A 19,752-nucleotide genomic window follows, 5' to 3' on the forward strand; every position below is an offset into this window, starting at 1 on the left:
TTCTTTGAGGACCAGGACCCTGCCCTGAGGCTGCATTATTGTTTCTTGACTGCTCCTCTTTTGTTTCTGCATTCCCTCCCTTCCCTGATAAGCAATTGTTTGATTTTGCCCTTTGGAACTCAAGGAAGGTCAAGGGGGCTGAATGAAGCCTATTTCCTACAAACAAGAAATGGGGGGACACAGAAAGTATTTGCACCTGAGAGGGCCCCATAGGGTCCTGCTCCGTTTCAACCTGGTAAAGTTGCACACTATGTATGTGCATCTTAGTATTCAACAAAGCATCAGGGGGATCCCTGCCAATTTCTGGAGCTCTTTTTCAGCACTGTTCCCTTCTCATTTTTTTCCTTAAAAAAAATTTTTTTCCTCTTCTTCCCCCTTCTCTTTGAAATTCTATCTCAGAAGTCCCAGCCATCTCAGCATCATTGAATTCCAATTTCTTTCCTCAACTCCTTAATTCAGTTAGACTGTACTTGGGATTCTTTTGTCTGCTCCATGGTTTGCAGTGTGCCTCTAGGCAGAAAGCTGGGGCAACCCTAGAATTCACCTTGTTTGCTTTCTCACTGGGATCACATGGCCTGTGCTGCCTGTTCAATATCTGAAAACATTTGTTTCATATATTTTGTCCAGTTTCTAGTTGTTGAGGAGGGAGGGTAAATATAGTGTTTGTTCCTCCATTGTCACCAGAAATGTATAAAATCTGAAAAATATTTTACTACCTATTGCTTGTTCATGTGTTATTGTCCTTTAGCTTTTTGTTTAGAAAATATTCTTAAGTGATTTCATAGTTCAACAGTGATTATTTTAATAGTGGACAAAACTTCCATGAAATACAAATTTATTGCTTAGTATAACATTAGAGCCTTTCAGGTTTTATATAGTTTTTTTTTTACTGTGAAGAAAGATTCAGACCCTCTACACCACTTTAAGTCTTAAAGGGTCTTATAATATGGACCATGTTATATAGTTGAGCAACATTCATGTTAGTGTCAATGTGAATATGTCTTTTCTCTTATTGGTCTGTGACAATTGAGGTTGAAGCACAGTTTGGTTCCTAGACTTAAATTTGCATTCAAGTATATTGGGTTCTCTGAAGGCAAAACTAACATATAGCTTTTGTTTCTATAAGATTGTTTTGCTCATTGTTTGGGGGTATATTAAGCTTTCAGACTAAATAATGAATAAATAAAGAAGTAAAAACAAATGATCTGTGCTCTCCTATCCCCCTGTGTTTCTAGGTAACAATAACTACCCAGAATTGCAGCCATGGAGTCCATGCTTAATAAGTTGAAGAGTACTGTTACAAAAGTAACAGCTGATGTCACTAGTGCTGTGATGGGAAATCCTGTCACTAGAGAATTCGATGTTGGTCGACACATTGCCAGTGGTGGCAGTGGGCTAGCTTGGAAGATTTTTAATGGCACAAAAAAGTCAACAAAGCAGGTAAGTTTTAGTTTAGAGTCCAGTTGGAAAGAACACACATGCTAATAAGTACCATAATGTGCATGTATGCATTTTTATGTTAAGAAATGCTAAAAGTAATGGGTTCTTTAGTTGTCATTTCATCTAATGAAGTCATAGAGAAACAAATGCTTTTAAACATGCCCTTGAATCTCCTGGTTACAAATACATTGTTTGATATATCATCTCATCTTGTACTTTAATTTTGTTTACTTAATAACAAACATATCAGTTGTACAAATGAGTGTATTAGATTTTAATATTTAGCAAAGTGGGGTTTTTAAATTTTTTTTAAACATCTTTATTGGAGTATAATTGCTTTACAATTGTGTGTTAAGTTTCTGCTTTATAACCAAGTGAATCAGCTATACATATACATATATCCCCATATCTCCTCCCTCTTTTAGCAAAGTGTTTTAGAATAAAAATTGCCATGTTCCTTTTTATCTTTATCAATACATTATGACAAAATACTCAGTTAAATTTTTCTAACATTCTTTTTTTAAGCATCCTTATTCCCTCTTTTATTCTATAGCCTTATAGAAAATAGACTTCTATAATATTTTTTCATATTTATTAACACTATAGTTTTTACCATCAGGGGATACATTTGTGGCATATAATCAGTAGTATGTTTGAGGGTATATTGATTTAAAAGTTATTTTAAAACTTCTTTTAGTGAAGAGTAGTTTGAACGAGTTGTATTTTTATTTTTATTTTTATTTGACTTAAGAGACCAACAGACGGTTCTTAGAAATGTGGAGGATTGTTAGTGTTAAATTTTACTAACAACTTTCTGTTGGAATTGTTAAAGAATTGAAAAATCTCCAGGTTTAAAACCTTTGTGGAAATATGTTCTTTAAAAAGAAGAATCAAAGAAGAAAAATCACCGTTTCCAAAAGTACTTTTACTTCCCTATACGTGAAACATATTGAATTTAAGACGTGGGATTTAATACACATATTTTCCAATGACTATCAAAATTGTACAATTGTGGGTATGCATTGTGACTTTTCCAAAATCAACTTATTTCCCAAACAAGTATATTAAAGACGGAATTGGCTTTGGTTATCCTTTTATGAAGGAGGAATCTTGGTTCTATGATAGATTGCTGGTATGTGGTTTGTACCTGACCTGTAAATCTTGTTTTTATTGCGATTTGGTTAGAAGTCTTTAAGTCCAAAGTTGATCTTTATCTTAAATATTGATTGGTCATTTTAAAAATTTATTTATTTATTTATCTATTTATTTATTTATTTATGGCTGTGTTGGGTCTTCATTTCTGTGTGAGGGCTTTCTCTAGTTGCGGCAAGTGGGGGCCACTCTTCATTGCGGTCCGCGGGCCTCTCACTATCGCGGCCTCTCTTGTTGCGGGGCATAGGCTCCAGATGCGCAGGCTCAGTAGTTGTGGCTTACAGGCCCAGCCGCTCCGCGGCATGTGGGATCTTCCCAGACCAGGGCTCGAACCCGTGTCCTCTGCATTGGCAGGTGGATTCTCAACCACTGCGCCACCAGGGAAGCCCTGATTGGTCATTTTTGAACATTGTTTTCTCTTTCACCAAGAGCTCATCCCAAAAATAAATGGTTTCTTGAGTATTGATTACTTAAAAAGTTATGAATGAGGTCATGAAGTTATATAAATGACCAACCTCCAACACCAGCACAAATTGCTTTTATAATCAATTATATAAAGGGAAAATGAAAGAACACCAAATTTACTAAATTTTGCATTGTTTATTAAGGACGTGATAACATAATATAGTGTCTTTGTCCTTAACCAAAAGAGTTCTAGGTGTTTGTGTTTATATCATTAGTTCATATGCTGAAATCCTCTGTTAATGTTGGAGCTTCTGTTGTTGCTCACAGAACATGAGAACCAGGCACAAATAATAGATAGTTGATTAGATATTATACATTAATACAGCATTTCTCAACTGCTGACTTCCGGACCTGAGTTCTCTTATGAAACTTTAACTGTATTCGTTTTTTTCCCCAAATTTATTGCTTTGAGGAAAAAGGTAGTTTTAGAATATATCATTGCTCTCTGTGGATATGGTTTTTGAATTTTCTTTTGCCTCTTTCAGACCTCAGAGGGTCAGAACTCTGAGTATCCTGTCTGGACTGCTGGCTAATTCCTTAAGGAATAGCTAAGTCTCTAACCACTTTGGCACTGAAGCCTTGTTTGAATTTCTCCCTTAATTGAAAAGTTTTAGTTCTTTTTTCAATAGCCTCATTTTTATTAAAAGGGAATCAGAGAAAATAGATAATCTAGAGCTATACTTAATACAATATGGTAGCCATAAGCTATATATGGCTTTTTCAATTAATTAAAATTTAATAAGATTAAATGCAGTTTCTTTATTGGACTAGTCACATTTCAAATGCTCCATAGCCACATGTGGCTCATATTACCATATTGGACAGTGCAGGTATAGAACTTTCTATCATCACTGAAAGTTCTATTGGACAGTGCTGATTTTAGAGAAACTGGGAGAAAAATAATGGAAAAGGATACTCTGCTAGTCCTTTTCTTCCCCCTTAAAGGGACATTGAGACTGAAGGCATCTTTCTTACCCTCTCAGCTTTATTTGATTTAGCATACAGTGTACTTGATTGTAGTTGTGTTTTATAGTAGAATATATGATCTCAAATTTGACTTTGAGGTAAACATCGGGTAAGAGACTTTGGGCTAGGAGATTCTCATACCTGTTTTTTTTTTTTAAATAAATTTATTTATTTATTTATTTTTGTCTGTGTTGGGTGTTCATTGCTGTGCGTGGGCTTTCTCTAGTTGCCGCGAGTGGGGCTACTCTTCATTGTGGTGTGCGGGCTTCTCATTGTGGTGGCTTCTCTTGTTGCGGAGCATGGGCTCTAGGCGCGTGGGCTTCAGTAGTTGTGTCACACGGGCTTCAGTAGTTGTGGCGTGTGGGCTTCAGTAGTTGGGGAGCGCGGGCTTAGTTGCGGCATGTGGGATCTTCCTTGACCAGGGCTCGAACCCATGTCCCCTGCATTGGCAGGCGGATTCTTAACCACTGCACCACCAGGGAAGCTCTCATACCTGGTTTTAATAGTTAAAAATATGAAAGTGTTTTCTGTTGTTACATGGCAGTGAAATAAATACCATGGTATTTAAACCATTGCATTTAAAGTTTAAATCTTGTTCTTTTCCCCCATTTCACTTTTTTTACATGATCTTCAAAAAAAGTATCATAATTTCACATTGTCCAAAAAAAACCCAACAACAACAACAACAACAAAAAACACAACAGTATTTCCAAGTTAAAAGAATCCTTGTATTAGTATTTTTTGGGTTTGCATACCCCTTTAAAGATTATCTGTGTATTTTTTCCTAGGGTTATTTCAAGTTCACATTAGTACATGATTAATTATAATTTTCGGATCATGTAGAACTTTTAACTTTTTAAAATTTATTTTTATTTATTTTTGGCTGCGTTGGGTTTTCGTTGCTGCACACGGACTTTCTCTAGTTGCGGTGAGCTGGGGCTACTCTTCTTTGTGATGCGCAGGCTTCTCATTGCAGTGGCTTCTCTTGTTGCGGAGCACAGGCTCTAGGTGCATGGGCTTTGGTAGTGTGGCGCGTGGGCTCGGTAGTTGTGGCTCCCGGGCTCTAGAGCGCAGGCTCAGTAGTTGTGGCACACAGGCTTAGTTGCGCCGCGTCATGTGGGATCTTCCTGGACCAGGGCTCGAACCCGTGTCCCCTGCATTGGCAGGCGGATTCTTAACTACTATGCCACCAGGGAAGACCCAACTTTTAACTTTTTAACCTAAATGTTTGAAGCCGTCTTAGAAGAGTAGTAACAATAGCACCTACGAAACTGATGAGAAAAAGTACATATTTATGAAACTTGGAATGCAGCAAGATAAAGAATTGATAAATAAAAAGTTACTTGCGCCTGGTTACTTGTGCCTTCATTGTACCTGATTGGACGTCTGTATTACTATTCTGTCTTTATGCTTCCAAAAACCAATTTCTGTTGCTTTTTATTATTTTTGAAAGACATTCATTGAAGAAACACCTCATAGTGAATAATTTATGAAAGTGAAATTAAGAATTCTAAGAATCTTCAAGACAAGAGTATAGTTGAATTTTTTGCAGTAAAATAAATTTCTTAGACCAGTTTTGTATATAAAATGAGCCGTTAAGATTTTTAAAAGTTATTATTTTGATAAACTTAACCAAATACAGCATGTAAACATGCTGAAATGGATAGATCTTTAAATATAGCTTATTAGCACTCAAAGCTACTATTTAGGCTCAAGTGCTATTTAGTTTCCTTTTTGAGTGTTTATTTAGAAGCAGCTCTTAGTTCTTAACCATTACTCTTCCTAGAATGTCTTTCTAGAGATGCTATAAAACATTTCAAGGTGACATTTAGGGAATTTAAATTGTCTAATTTTTAAAATATAAACGTATTTTTAAGAACTCACATATGGAATAGTGCACAAATCATGAGTGAGCAGCTTTCTGAATGTTCACAGTGAACACACCTGTGTAACCAGCATCCGTATCAAGAAAACATTGCTAATACTCATGTCTCTTCACATTTATTACCTCCCCCCACCCCAACCCCGCCCCTTCTCTCCAGGGGTAACTGCTCTCCTGTCCATTGACACTTAGGAATAATCTTGCCAGTTTTTGAATTTTGTTTAGGTGGAACCATGGCATGTACTTTTGTGTTTGGCTCCCTTTTCTTAAATTTATTTTCATGAAATACATCTATGTAGTTGAACATAACAATTTTTCTTTTCATTGATATATAGAGTACTGCTGTGAACATTGTTGTGTGCTGTTGGCATATATGACATGTTACCTAGATATGGAATTGCTAGGTAATAGTGTATGTATTTGTTCAGTGCCAAAAAGCTTTCCAGAGTGTTTGTACCAATGTACACATCCACCAGCAGCTATAGTTCTCCACATCTCTGCCCAAACCTTTCCACAGGTAGTCTTTTGAACTAAAAAGGGCTATTTAATTTTTGAAAATTCAGTGAAATATTTCCTGCTCCCCTACCTCTTGAACTTTTGTAATGTCTAGTAGATAGTTGCTGGGCTTAGAGTTTATTCTGCTGTATTTCTCTTATAGCTTTGAAACTGACTTAGTCTTTCTGCAGAGTAGCATATTTAGGACTAAAATGGTTTTATAAACATAGACTCTTTTCAAACATATCCTTATTTCCTTTTTAAAGAATATTTAAGAGAGATTTCTGAGACAAATGCTCTGCACTGGATTTCATTAGCTTTTCTAAAATTTTTAATTAGACTTTATTTAAACAAATCATTAAAGGGAAATTTTTTTTGGTCAAACTGTATATATAAGTGAGAAATGTTTGCTTCATATATATGTCCTTTAAAATGGAAATACCATCACCATATCTGTTAGATAGGAATACTATAACTATAAAGGCTGCTAATATATTTAAATAATTTGTAATAAAAGCACTACATAAATAGTTTCTGTCCCACCTGTATATATAACTTTTACTTCTTTTCAAGTAGAAGAATAGCTCAACATTTTGAAATCTCTTTCAACTCTCCTATGTCAAGCCAAGGGATTTATTTGGGGGGAAAATGTTTTAAAAAATACGTGCGTGTGTATGTATGTTTATATATAAAATTTTGCCTGGTTCTCAGGCTATTAACGCATTTATTTATTGAGCATTTCTGTTTATCTTGACACAAGATTCTGTGTTGCCAGGTGACTACTCTTCAAATGGATTTAACATTTATTAGGCGTCTTCTAGTGTCACACATTTACTACAATCTTTTTTATCCAGTTTTGGAGTAGTTCTTTTTTAAAAAAATAAGGCAACTTCAGTCTTATTTTGCCTTTAAAGTCATATTTGTTGGCCTATTTCTTTTGCCTTGCTTCATAAGCTTTGTAACACCCCTAGTTAAATTGCTATTCATATGAGGATAATAAAGATTGATCTATTTTTTTAAATTATGCAGTAAAAATTTACCTATTCATATTTATCCACTCTACCACATGTAGGCTTGGACACAGTCCCTTCCTTATTACAGAATTTACATTATGTTATTCTAGATGCCAGTGTTCATGGGGTAAAGCTTGCTAATACTGTGTAGACAGAGGCATAATTAAATTATTATAAATAGTTAAATTCTAAAATATTAACAGCTTTAATGTAAAGGAAACCATTGTGCAAAGGTGAATGTGCAAGTCAAGTTGCTTAGATCAAAAATGATCATAGACTATCTCTAGTAATTTTAATGAGTATATCTTGTTATCCCTCAGTCATCTCAACTTATTTTTAACTTAATCTAAATAAAAACTTAGATTTTGTTTTATTGTTTTGAGAAAGGAACATTGTCCCAAAATCACACACAAAAAAGTGAAGAACATGATGCTTGGAGTTACCACCAGCCAGTCCTGAAAGGCCCGTAAAATAAAGGATTTCAGGGAATGTCTGTGTTTCAAAAACCATCTCTGGTGGCTCTGAGGAATAGGTTAGTGGAGTTCATGATTGCTATTAGGGAATCCTAGACACATTGGTGTATACTAACTCAGATTTTATTACTTAAATTATCTTGTTTTCAGTGAGAGTTCAACTTTGTAGTTATAGTAAGCAAAGTAGCTTTTAAAAATTATAAATTAGGTCTATATCAAAAGACACAGCCTCCATTATGACAAATATTAATTTTTAGAAAAGATAATTTATTTCACAGACTTTTTTGTTTAAAGATAGGCTATTGAGAAAAAATACTTTTTATTTATAGATAACTCTCTTTGCCAATGTATTTTAAAAACTATGAAGTGAATAAACAATAGAGTGCCAAATGTTGCTTACATTATTTTGTATTTGGTATTATTTGTAATTTTGCAAAAACAGCCTCACATTTTAATTAGCGTTAACAGTTGTTGAATCTTAAGCGGAAGATATATTGGATGATTGCACTACCTCATTTTTTTTGTATATTTGAAAATTTTCATAATGAAAAGTTGAAAACGGTTTTAATTCAACATGATAAAGAAATGCTTCTAGTAGTTGCTTATCTTTATTGACCATCAGTAGGCAATGAACATCTGAGTATCTTTTAGGTGAAGATCCTGTGGTGGGTACAGAGACACTTATGGCATGGTTTCTTTCTTCAAGAAGCTTGTAATATACATATAGGTATAGACGGATAGGATTTTTATACAAGTGATATGTGTTAGCAGAGGGGGTAGTATAGTGAAGTAGTAGAGGAAAGACAAATTTAGAAATTAGATGATAGTCTATTCTCTTGAAAGGTTTCAAGGTGCAGGCTAAGAGTTTTCTTTTAGGGAGTCAGTATGAGGCCTAAAGGTTAGTTAACTAGTCATTACTTTGTTGACATTGGTTAATTTTAATTAACTGATCCGAACAAAGAAAATCTTTTTAAGATAGTTGATAACCTTTTCTGATCTGTGTAGGAATCTTTCATTTTTGACCTAAAACAATAAATGAATATCTGAGAGAGAGTTGTGTTTTTCTTTTTCTTTATGAACTGTAATGTTCTGCCTTTAGAGTGGTGAATCTGTAGGAGCTCAGAAGTTACTTCATGTAATCTTTTTGTAAAGACTTAAAACATCTTGAAAAAATAAACACATTTAAATTAGATGCATTTATAAAATATGTTGGAACACTTACTAAAATAAAATTGTACGCATGAATAATGAGATGGGAACTTGAACTTGTAGGTCATTTGTTTTTAGTTCAAATTAATATTACATAATGCTCTTAGCTCCTGTTTGTTCTGTATCTCAAAATGATCAAAAGAGCTAATATTTTGTGTTTGTGTGTGTGTGTGTGTGTATGTGTATATGTATATGCCAGGTTAACTTGTGAAGGCAATATATATATGAGTGCTATTTAAAGCTCTCACTCAAATAGTTTTCCTGGAGGCATATATCATGTTTTACTAGGGTCTTATTTATTGGCCCTGTTATTTCTGGGGAGACAGAATGGTATATTGGCTAAGAAAGTGACCCCTAGAGCTGGACTGACTGGGTTTGAATCTTGGTTCTTCATCTTACCAATTGTGAGATCTTAGATAATATGTTTATCTTTTCCACAGTGTCCTCATCTGTGAAGTGAGGATAATAACTTGTCTCATGGGTTGCTGTGAGGAGTGGAATAATTCCTAAAAAGTACACAGGTGCTTGGGGAATGGGGTGTTCAATTTGAGTTACTAAAATAGTCCCTTTACTTTATAACTTTTCAGAGACTTACTCCTCTAAAATCATTAACTCATCTATATATGTATAAGGAGGCTCCAACTTAAAACAAGTTTTGTTTTGAGGAATTTACTGATTTGGATTTCTGCAGTGAATCTCCGTCATGTAAATAGGTTGCCAGGCTAACTTGTGAAGGCAATAATCATAATGTAGCAAAAATAATTAGAAGAGAACAGCAATAAAATGGAAAGATACTGTCTTGATATCAACTCAAAAGATAGTTGAGTAGTAGTAGGTTTAATTAAAAGCCTTTGAAAGAGACATAGAGCTCTGAAAGAGTCATTCAGAATCTTCCATAGAATTTTGGAGGGCTAGCATTGATTCTTTGCTAATTTTACTTCCAACTTTATCAGTTTTCTTTGCGTTTACGATGGAGAGCTAGCAGCATCACTGATGTATTACGCAGTTGTAATATATCACCTATCAATATGGCTATTTTTTGACTGATTTGTTAAGATTAGGTAACTGGATGGGAACTGTTTTCTTTGTGTAACTGAGAGAGAATGAAAGAGAGAAGGTGGTTAAGGAGGTTGTGTGCTTTTAATAGTATAAAATAAGCTGTGACTGATCTCAGAGAGGCGATAGGGGAGCCGTTTCCTGTGCTGGTAACCATTCCCAGTTACTGCCCTTAACAAGAGGAGAGAGAGAAAGGGTGTGGGTTATTCATATGTAAAAGATGCTTACAAATTGAGTTTTTGTATAAATAAGCACTCCCTGACATACAAGACGTTTCTTTTAAAAAGCATTTCAAGATTTTGTAGTATAATCCAGGGTTATCACTATGAAAAGCATTTTGAATTTTTTAACATTTTAACTTTTATTTGAATTCCAGTAAAATAAGAGATTACTACATAGGAGACAACACATTACACACAGTTTGTGTGTATCTCTGATACCAGAGTTCAAAGATGGAGATTTTCCTGTGTTCTCCTTAGATGAGGGTTCTTAGTCTCATACCTCTAAAAATATTTAAATTTAGTAATTATGAAGAAACCAACTTTTTAATATCAGAAAAGTATTACAATGGTGCTAAAATGCACCATTAGTTTTAGTTATTTCTATTTGTAGACTGTTGTGACGATCAAATAAAATTTTATTGCTTTTATATATTCTTGATTAATTAGTTACACATTTCTTTCATTAGGAAGTAGCTGTTTTTGTCTTTGATAAAAAGCTGATTGACAAATATCAAAAATTTGAAAAGGATCAAATCATCGATTCTCTAAAACGAGGAGTCCAACAGTTAACTCGACTACGACACCCTCGACTTCTTACTGTCCAGCATCCTTTAGAAGAATCCAGGTAAATTTTTATGAAAACTTACATAAGAGACTTCCTAAACAAATAGTTTTTTTAAAAAAAACTTTATGTTTGAAATCTATACAGTATACTGTCAGTGAAAAGTTCTTATCAACTGAGTGTTGAGTTCTTATGGATTAGTTACTTCTTTGAAATTTATTTGCATATTCTATGTATATGTCTCTTTTTGAAATATTAATAAAAGTTTTCTTAACATTTACCATGAGTCTGTATTTGTTTACCCTATGTTCAAGACTACAGCAGTCCAAATGGAAGATGTGAGAGTATAGAATACAGTCCCTGCCTGAAAGTAATTTTTCTTGTTAATTTGCTAGAATTCATTGCCCCCTTTTCATTGATTCAATATTCAGAGGCTATTTTTATGTGTATTCCAGGTAATACCGTTCTAGACGTTTAACCTTTTACTATGTCCAGTATGTCAGTCCATAGTCCTCAGTTAGTCTACTATCTCTTTTTCTCAAGGTGAGCTTGGGAACTGTTGCTGAGAATAACAAGAAAATAGAATTTATGTTGTGTAATCTTAACTGGATCCTCAAGCCTTGGTGCTTTTAATAACTCCTTTAGATACCCAGTTATATAAATCTTTTCCATATTACTCATAACCCCTAATTTATTCCTTCCTTCCTACTTAGCAGACTGTATTCCCCTCTCTTAAATCAGATCTTAACCAAATGGTTTGCCAATGCGTTCTGTGGACCCTAGGATTTTAAGGATAAGGAAAGAAGAGGCCGGAGGAGGAACCTAGCTGGCAGGGGCCCAGGCTTTCCATCTCCCTTCAACCAGGACAGTTTGGCTTTTATCTATTTTATATTTTGGATTTCTACATAGTTCTTACTTTAGAATCTTCAGTAACCCACTGTCACTTACTCACTTCCCCCAAAGGTACAAGATCTTTTCTTTCAACCTAAAAGAAAAAAATCTAATATTTACCATGTGAAAAACTGTACTAAATTTTTTATATTTGTTTAACTCATTTAATTCTCAACAACTATATAGAAGAACTGAGTATTGGAGCTGCTACTACGTAAACCACATAGTTATGGCACCCTGATTCCTGAGCCTATGCTGTGCCTACCCAGAAATATACTTATTTTATGTCTCTTATCATGATAATATTTTACTGCCCTTCTTTGTGTAAATAAACCCAGAAGAAGACTATAGTTGTTGTCTTCTTACATAACACTCACTACTATGCACCCTCTATCTCAAAGTGGACTAAGTTTTGTTGGTCACACTTGTCCTGAGCTTTCCTGACTCCATGCTTGTTTGTGCTATTTCCTCTAGAGTGTTTTCTATCAGTAGTTATAGTGTCACCTATCAGAACCTACCCACCTTTGTTATTTTAACTTGTATTTCTTTTTTTTTTTTTTTTTAATATTCCATTGTATGAATATAGCACATTTTGTTTACCTGTTCATCAGTTGATGGGCATTTGAGTTGTTTCTCCTTTTTGGTTTTTATGAATACTGCTGCTGTGAACATTTGTTTACAAGTTTTTGTGTGGACATATGTTTTCATTTCCCTCGGGTGTACAACCTAGGAGCCAACTTGCTGGATCATATGGTAACTCAATATTTAGCCGACTGAGGATAAAGTAGGATTTTTTAAAATAATTAATTAATTAATTAACTTATTTTTGGCTGCGTTGGCTCTTCGTTGCTGTGTGTGGGCTTTCTCTAGTTGCGGCGAGCAGGGGCTACTCTTCGTTGCGGTGCGCAGCCTTCTCATTGTGGCGGCTTCTCGTTGTGGAGCACGGGCTCTAGGCGCGTGGGCTTCAGTAGTTGTGGCACGTGGGCTCAGTAGTTGTGACTCGCGGGCTCTAGAGCACAAGCTCAGTAGTTGTGGTGCAGGGGCTTTGTTGTTCTGCGGCATGTGGGATCTTCCCGGAGCAGGGATCTAACCTGTGTCTCCTGCATCGGCAGGTGGATTCTTAACCACTGCGCCACCAGGGAAGTCCCTAACTTGTATTTGATAATTACATTTTAAGTCTCTTGAAGGGAGAAAGGCCAGTGTTTTATATCTTTCTCTGTCCCTACAGCTTCTTTTATAGTGATTTAAATATTATAGGACTAGGGCTTTATTGGCATTCATGAAGAGAGATAATTCAAAGATTACTTTAAGGCATTTTCATTGATAGGTTGTAAAAATTGCAGTAGCATTGATAGAAATAGGAACCCTTTAGGGAAGGAATAAAATAACTTCTGGTTAGGGAAGGAAAAAAATAACTTCTGGTTTTTAATGACTTAGTAATGTGGAGATGACACTGGAATCATCCAAAAGAAATGTGCTATAGAAAATAATCCAGGGACTTCCCTGGCAGTCCAGTGGTTAAGACTTTGCCTTCCAGTGCTGGGGGTGCGGGTTCAAACCCTGGTTGGGGAGCTAAGATCCCACATGCCTCAGGGCCAAAAAACCAAAACATAAAACAGAAGCAGTATTGTAACAAATTCAATAAAGACTTTAAAAATGGTCTACATCAAAAAAATTTTTTAAATAAATAAAAAGAAAAGTAATCCAGGTGAAAGTTCAGAGTTGGTGATGTATATGGGGGTGAGTAAAATATAGGCAGTAATTAAAACCATGAAAAAAAATGAATTTCAAGAGCATGAGTCAAAAGAGCAGAGTAGTGAGGACAGAACTTGAAATGTAGCGGGGAAAGAAGAGCCAGCAAAAGAAATGGGAAGGATCATGTCGTATGACAGGAGGAAAATTGGCAACATGGAAGCCAAAGGAGGGAAGAAAGGACTCCCTAACACTGGGGACCACCGAATAAAAAGGAAATAAGGACTGAGAAGAATCCATTGCATTTGACTAGTGAGAGGTTGTTAGTGATATTCAATAATTTCAGTAGGATGGCAGTTTGGAAGCTAGAAAGGAACCCAGCAGAGAAGACATGACATTCACATTTATGTGAATAAAGTCCCATAGGAGGAACTCAAAGGAAATTTCAGGAGGATAGTTGCAAATCACTAATATACTGAGGTAAAGTGTAGAGAAATGAGATCATTCATGTTCGATGAACTTTACTTTTTCAAGATAGAACGTGGATAATAGATGAGTAGTAGGTAAAGGAATAAGGAGTTAATGGAATGAGGAGTTAGTATAAGAGGGCTATGAAGGGATGTTCTTGAAAAATAAAAAGAGCAAGGTTAAATAAAGTATACTATGTATCTTTAGGCTATGAGTCTACAGAGACTTGGGTTTTCTATTTTTTCCTTCAGCTGACGACATAAGCAAGAGAGTAAAAGAAACCTGTGATGGCATCTACAGGGTTAATAAGGGTTTGCCCAGTAAAGGGTAGTAAGGGCGATAGTTTATTGTTGAGTTAGTAGGGAGAAAGACAGGAATAAAGTGTAGTCAGGACTGAATACTTCAAATTTGTTGATTAAAGATACTGGGAAGCTAGGTTAGGTGGTGGTAGTAAAAGGGTAGGAGGTGAATGGCTAGTAAACAGCTACGGTTGGGGGAGGTGGTCCTTGAGAGAGGATATAGCCCTTCTGGTGTGTAACTGTTTGTAATGATGATGGAAATAAATATTCATGAAAGATAATAAGGCCTTCAAGCTTGAAGAATAATCTTATGAATATTGATATGACCAAGGATGATTTTGGGGACAAGACAAAAAAGGAGAAAAATAAGAGTTGCTAAAATAAACGAGTCCTGGGAATCATTGGAAACTGTAGAGAAGACTAAGGGGTTTTTGAGCAGTTTTCCTCCAGTGCAGTTCAGCAAACGAAAGCCTGTGTCCACTGTGTTAATGAGCTTAGTGTGGGAGTCAAGAACAAGATCAAGATCATCATCTTTATTGATAACTGAGCAGGGAGGACAGTGTAACTTTCTCCTTCAACCTAAGCAGCTCTGTCTTTATCGTTCATACATATTGAACTTCTGCATATGCTTTCATTAGAAAAATGGGTTCAAGGTGAAAGAAAAGTAACTCAAGTATTACTGACAGAACAGCAAAAGGCATATTTGCCATTAAACAGTTACTGTCTAGGTGCAGAGGCTTGGTATAGCTTTGTTACTGCACTGCCTTGTAGTTCTTCATTGCCAGAGCCTAAGCCAAAGTCCAAAATGTTAGGACTTGAATCTCAGACAGTTGGTAATTGCAATAGCAATTGTAAACATTTATTGAGCTTACATTTTAGTCAACATGCTATGTATTTTATATGGATTTGCTCGTTTGATCTTTACAGTAACCTTTCAAGGTGGTCTTTTATCACCAGTTTACAAATGGGCAAAGTGAGGCTCAAAGTGTCCAAAGTCACCAACAAGGAATAGAGATGCTGGGACTTGAAGTTGGGTATATGTCTTCAGAGCTTGAGCTGTTGGTCATTACTCTATAAGGCTTATTCAACGTTTATTGAATGTTTCTAATGCTGGGGGCCCGGGCTCAATCTCTGGCTGGGGAACTAAGATCCTGCAAGCCGTGCAGCACAGCCAAAAAAAAAAAAAAAAAAAAAAAAAAAAATCAAAGAACAGTAATTTTAAAAATTGGAAACTTGTGACACCTTTAAAAATGATACATAAAACAGATAAAAGCAAAAGTGCTCTGAGATTGAAGTAGTCATCAGGCTAGTCACTCCCACCGGCATCTGGACCTGCTGCCAGGGAGCTCCCCGAGCTCCAGGTGTGTCCATGTGGCCGTGCTCTGGCCAGGATGTCACATCTCCTGGCACGTCCTGCCCCTCAGCAACCTGGGGGAGCCCTGCTGGTCCTCTGCACACGGGCTCCACGGTCACTCCCACTCACCCACCCAGAAACAGGAACACCCCCCCCGGCCCCCCTACCCCCCAGCACCGAGCACACACATGGCATGCCTGTCCTGGCAATGTGCTGTGGAGGACAAGTGGACATCAGGGCTTGCAAAGTACCCTAGGACAGTGGTCCCCAACCTTTTTGGCACCAGGGACTGGTTTCGTGGAAGACGGTTTTTCCATGGAAGGGGGTGGGGGGCGATGGTTCAGGCAGTAATGCGAGCGATGGGGAGGGACAGATGAAGCTTCACTCACTCGCCCGCTGCTCACATCCTGCTGTGTGGCCTGGGCCTGGTTCCTAACAGGCCGCGGACCGTTACGGCCCCGAGGGTTGGAGACCCCTGCCCTAGAAGACACCACAGGATGCCATGTTTCCCAAAGCAAGAACAAAAGGGTTTTCACATTGTTTCCAGGAGCAAAAGACAGTCCAAGAGATGCAAAAATGATGTGCCTCCCCGGGTTCCAACAGCTCACAAAGGTCCCAAGAGACATAATTCAGGACCCCTCCCTCACCCAGGTGTTTGCTCTTAACAGTGAAAAAAAAAAAGTGACCGTCCCGTGGGAGCTGGAGCTATGTCCTGTCCCTCTTCCTGACTCATTGCTCCAGAGGTGTCTGTGGGAAATCTACAGGTTCCTTTGAGCATATTCTGAGATTTAGAGCCTTAGAAATAAGGGTAATATCATAGGTATAATGTAACGATATGTTAATTTAATTCATTGGTTTTCCATAAAAAATATCAATCATTCAAAAAGCACAGTTGATATAATGTTTATTTCCTGACTTTTTAAATTTAAAAAATGTATCACAACTGTTAAAACACTTAAAAGACTGAATGATTTATCCAGTGTAATTCATATACAAAGCTTCCTGACTTTGCTTTGTTGGCCTAAGTGTGTTATATTAATGCTGAAAATAAATCTAAAATTGTCCACCTTCTTGTTGATAGTTAAATAGGACCACTAATATTTTTCTTTTTTAAAACAGGGATTGCTTGGCATTTTGTACGGAACCAGTTTTTGCCAGCTTAGCCAATGTTCTGGGTAACTGGGAAAATCTACCTTCCCCTGTATCTCCAGACATTAAGGATTATAAACTTTATGATGTAGAAACTAAATATGGTTTGCTTCAGGTATGTATTTTTATTCATCATGTGGATGGAATATTTTCCTTCAAAATTGTTTTTAGCCATTTCACATTTAGCTGTATAAAACTGCTTTATGTAAACCTTTAGATCTTTTCAGTAATTTAAAAATTATTTCTATGTTCTAGAATTTTTCTACAGTTTATTGTTGGGCTTAAATTATCTTTTTAATGTATGAAACATAACATTAGTAACCTTTGGAGAAGAGCACTTGTTGACTGGTGGATGTGGTGGTTCCTTTTTAATTTTTTTGAATTTTAAACCTTCACAGTGCATCCGTAAGTCCATCCACTTTTTCTGATTTTCCTTCCCCTGCTTACCAAAATATCTTCTGCTTTATAGAGTGAATTTATACAGTAGATTCTTTGTTTTTGGGGGGCAGAGATCATTTTATTCATTACTTTTAACAATATTGCTAAGGCATAATTATTTGGCATACAATAAACTTCACATGTTTAAAATATGCAGTTTTTTAAGTTTATAGGTGGAACCGTCACTACAATCAAAATAATGTACATATCGACCTTCCAAAGTTTCCTCATACCCATTGTAATCCTTCCCTCCTGCTCCTTGCTGTCTTTCTGTCTCTCATCCCAGGAAGCCACTGACTACTTCCTGTCGCTAAATCAGTTTGTATTTTTAGAATTTTGTAAATGAAATCATACAATATGTACTCATTTTCTGGCCTGGCTTCTTTCAATCAATCTAATTATTTTGGTATTCATTCATATAGTTGTGCATATCAATACTTCTTTTATTACTGAGTAGTGTATCATAGTTTGCTCATCCATTCACCTGCTGATGATCATTTGGGTTGTTTCCAATTTTGGGCTATTGCAAATAAAGCTGCTATGAACATTCATATACAAGTTTTTGTATGGACGTATGCTTTCATTTCTCTTGGTTAATTACCTAGGAGTGGAATGGCTGGATCAAATGGTATGTGTATATTTCATTTTTTAAGAAACTGAAAAGCTGTTTTCCAAATGATAGTATCATTTTACATTCCCATTGCAGTGTATAAAAGTTACATTTTTTTCACATCTTTGCAAAACTTGGTATGGTTGGCGCTTTCAATTGTAACTATTCTTTTTTTTCGTTGGGAGCTTAGTTCCCTGACCAGGGATTGAACCCAGGCCCTCTGCAGTGAAAGCATGGAGGCCTAACCACTGGACCACCAGGGAATTCCCTCAATTGTAGCCATTCTAATATGTGTGCAGTGGTATCTCACTGGAGTTTTAATTTGCATTTCCTTAATGAATAATGATGTTGAACACCTTTTTATATGCTTCCTTGCCATCTGAGTGTCTTTTTTGGTGACATGTCTGTTCAGATCTTTTGCTTATTGTTTAAATGGGTTGTTTGTTTTCTGTTATTGAGTTTTGAGATTTCTTTATATATTGTGGACACAAGTTCTTTGTCAGATACATGACTTAAAAATATTCTCTCTTAGTCTGTGGCTTATCTTATTCTCTTAACAGTATATATTTTCTAATTGTGGTAAAATACACATAACATAAAATTTGCCATCTTTGCCATTTTTAAGTGTACAGTTTAAGTACATTCACATTCTTGTGCAACCATCACTTCCATCCATCTCCAGAACTCTTTCCACCTTGCAAAATTTAAGCTGTACCCATTAAACAATAACTCCCCACACCCCACCTCTCATACCTCCCGGCCCCTGGCAACCATCATTCTACTTTCTGTCTCTATTAATTTGACTACTTATATAAGTGGAATCATGCAGTATTTTTCTTTTTGTGACTGGTTTATTTCAGTTAGCATAATGCCCTCTGGGTTCATCCATGTGGTAGCGTGTGTCAGAATTTCTTTCCTATTTGAAGGCTGAATAATATTCTGTTGTATGTATTTACCACATTATGTTTATTCATTCATTCGTTGATGGACACTTGGGTTGCTTTCACCTCTTGGTTATCGTAATACTGCTGTGAACATGGGTGAACAAATATCTCTTCAGGACCCTGCTTTCAGTTCTTTTGGGGATATCCCCAGAAGTGGAATTGCTGGATTCTATGGTAATTCTATTTTTACGTTTTTGAGGAACTGGCATACCTGGTACGGTTGGCCCTTTCAAATCCAGTTTTCACTTTTTGTTAACAAATTCCATGGTAATCTCAGGCACAGATATAAAATTACCAAATATTAATCCAGTGTGAGAATGAGTGAACATCAGTTAATGTTTGAAAACTGAGCACAATGGTATTCAGAAAAACTTAATTTCAATATGAAGTATCCTTAGGATATAAAAATATTAAGAATTAGAATCAAATTGACAAAGGTATTTCTTGATATTTACTGTCTTTAAGTAAGAAACCAAAGATTCTCTCACTTTTCAAACTCAGGAACTGAATAAATTTGGGTAGCAAAGTGCTTTTATTACTGTCTTTTCTTTTGCTTTTGTGCATATAGAAGGGAACTTAATAAATAGTTGTACTCTGTTTTTACAATTGGGTTTTTCTTGCTAATGCTTAGAATGCTCTGGCAACTGAGAATATCTACACTTTTGCATTTATGAAATTTAATTGTTACCTGACGTGTAAAAAATTTTTATTGGGAGAAGCAGCAAATTTGATTATTATGAGACATTTATTATTGTAATTGAAAGGAGTTTTATTAAAAATGTCTTTTATTTCCATTTACAGGTTTCTGAAGGATTGTCATTTTTGCATAGCAGTGTGAAAATGGTTCATGGAAATGTTACACCTGAAAATATAATTTTGAATAAAAGTGGAGCCTGGAAAATAATGGGCTTTGATTTTTGTATATCATCGACCAATCCTTCTGAACAAGAGGTAATGAAGGTTTTATTCTTTT

At 35.9% G+C, this 19,752-nt stretch overlaps 1 protein-coding gene across 2 annotated transcripts in view; it reads left to right on the forward strand.

Annotated features, from left to right (window-relative positions):
• SCYL2 (SCY1 like pseudokinase 2) overlaps positions 1-19,752 on the forward strand; it is a 56,538-nt gene that overhangs the window by 14,087 nt on the left and 22,699 nt on the right. For both annotated transcript variants that reach the window (XM_059936741.1, XM_059936742.1), the window contains exons 2-5: positions 1,236-1,440; positions 10,840-10,997; positions 16,758-16,902; positions 19,581-19,730. In XM_059936741.1, the coding sequence (XP_059792724.1) occupies positions 1,264-1,440; positions 10,840-10,997; positions 16,758-16,902; positions 19,581-19,730 (630 nt within the window). In that variant the 5' untranslated portion in view covers positions 1,236-1,263. The remainder of the gene's footprint in view (positions 1-1,235; positions 1,441-10,839; positions 10,998-16,757; positions 16,903-19,580; positions 19,731-19,752) is intronic.

Source organism: Balaenoptera ricei, chromosome 10 (assembly GCF_028023285.1).
Source record: "Balaenoptera ricei isolate mBalRic1 chromosome 10, mBalRic1.hap2, whole genome shotgun sequence".
In the NCBI taxonomy this organism is placed as follows: domain Eukaryota; kingdom Metazoa; phylum Chordata; class Mammalia; order Artiodactyla; family Balaenopteridae; genus Balaenoptera; species Balaenoptera ricei.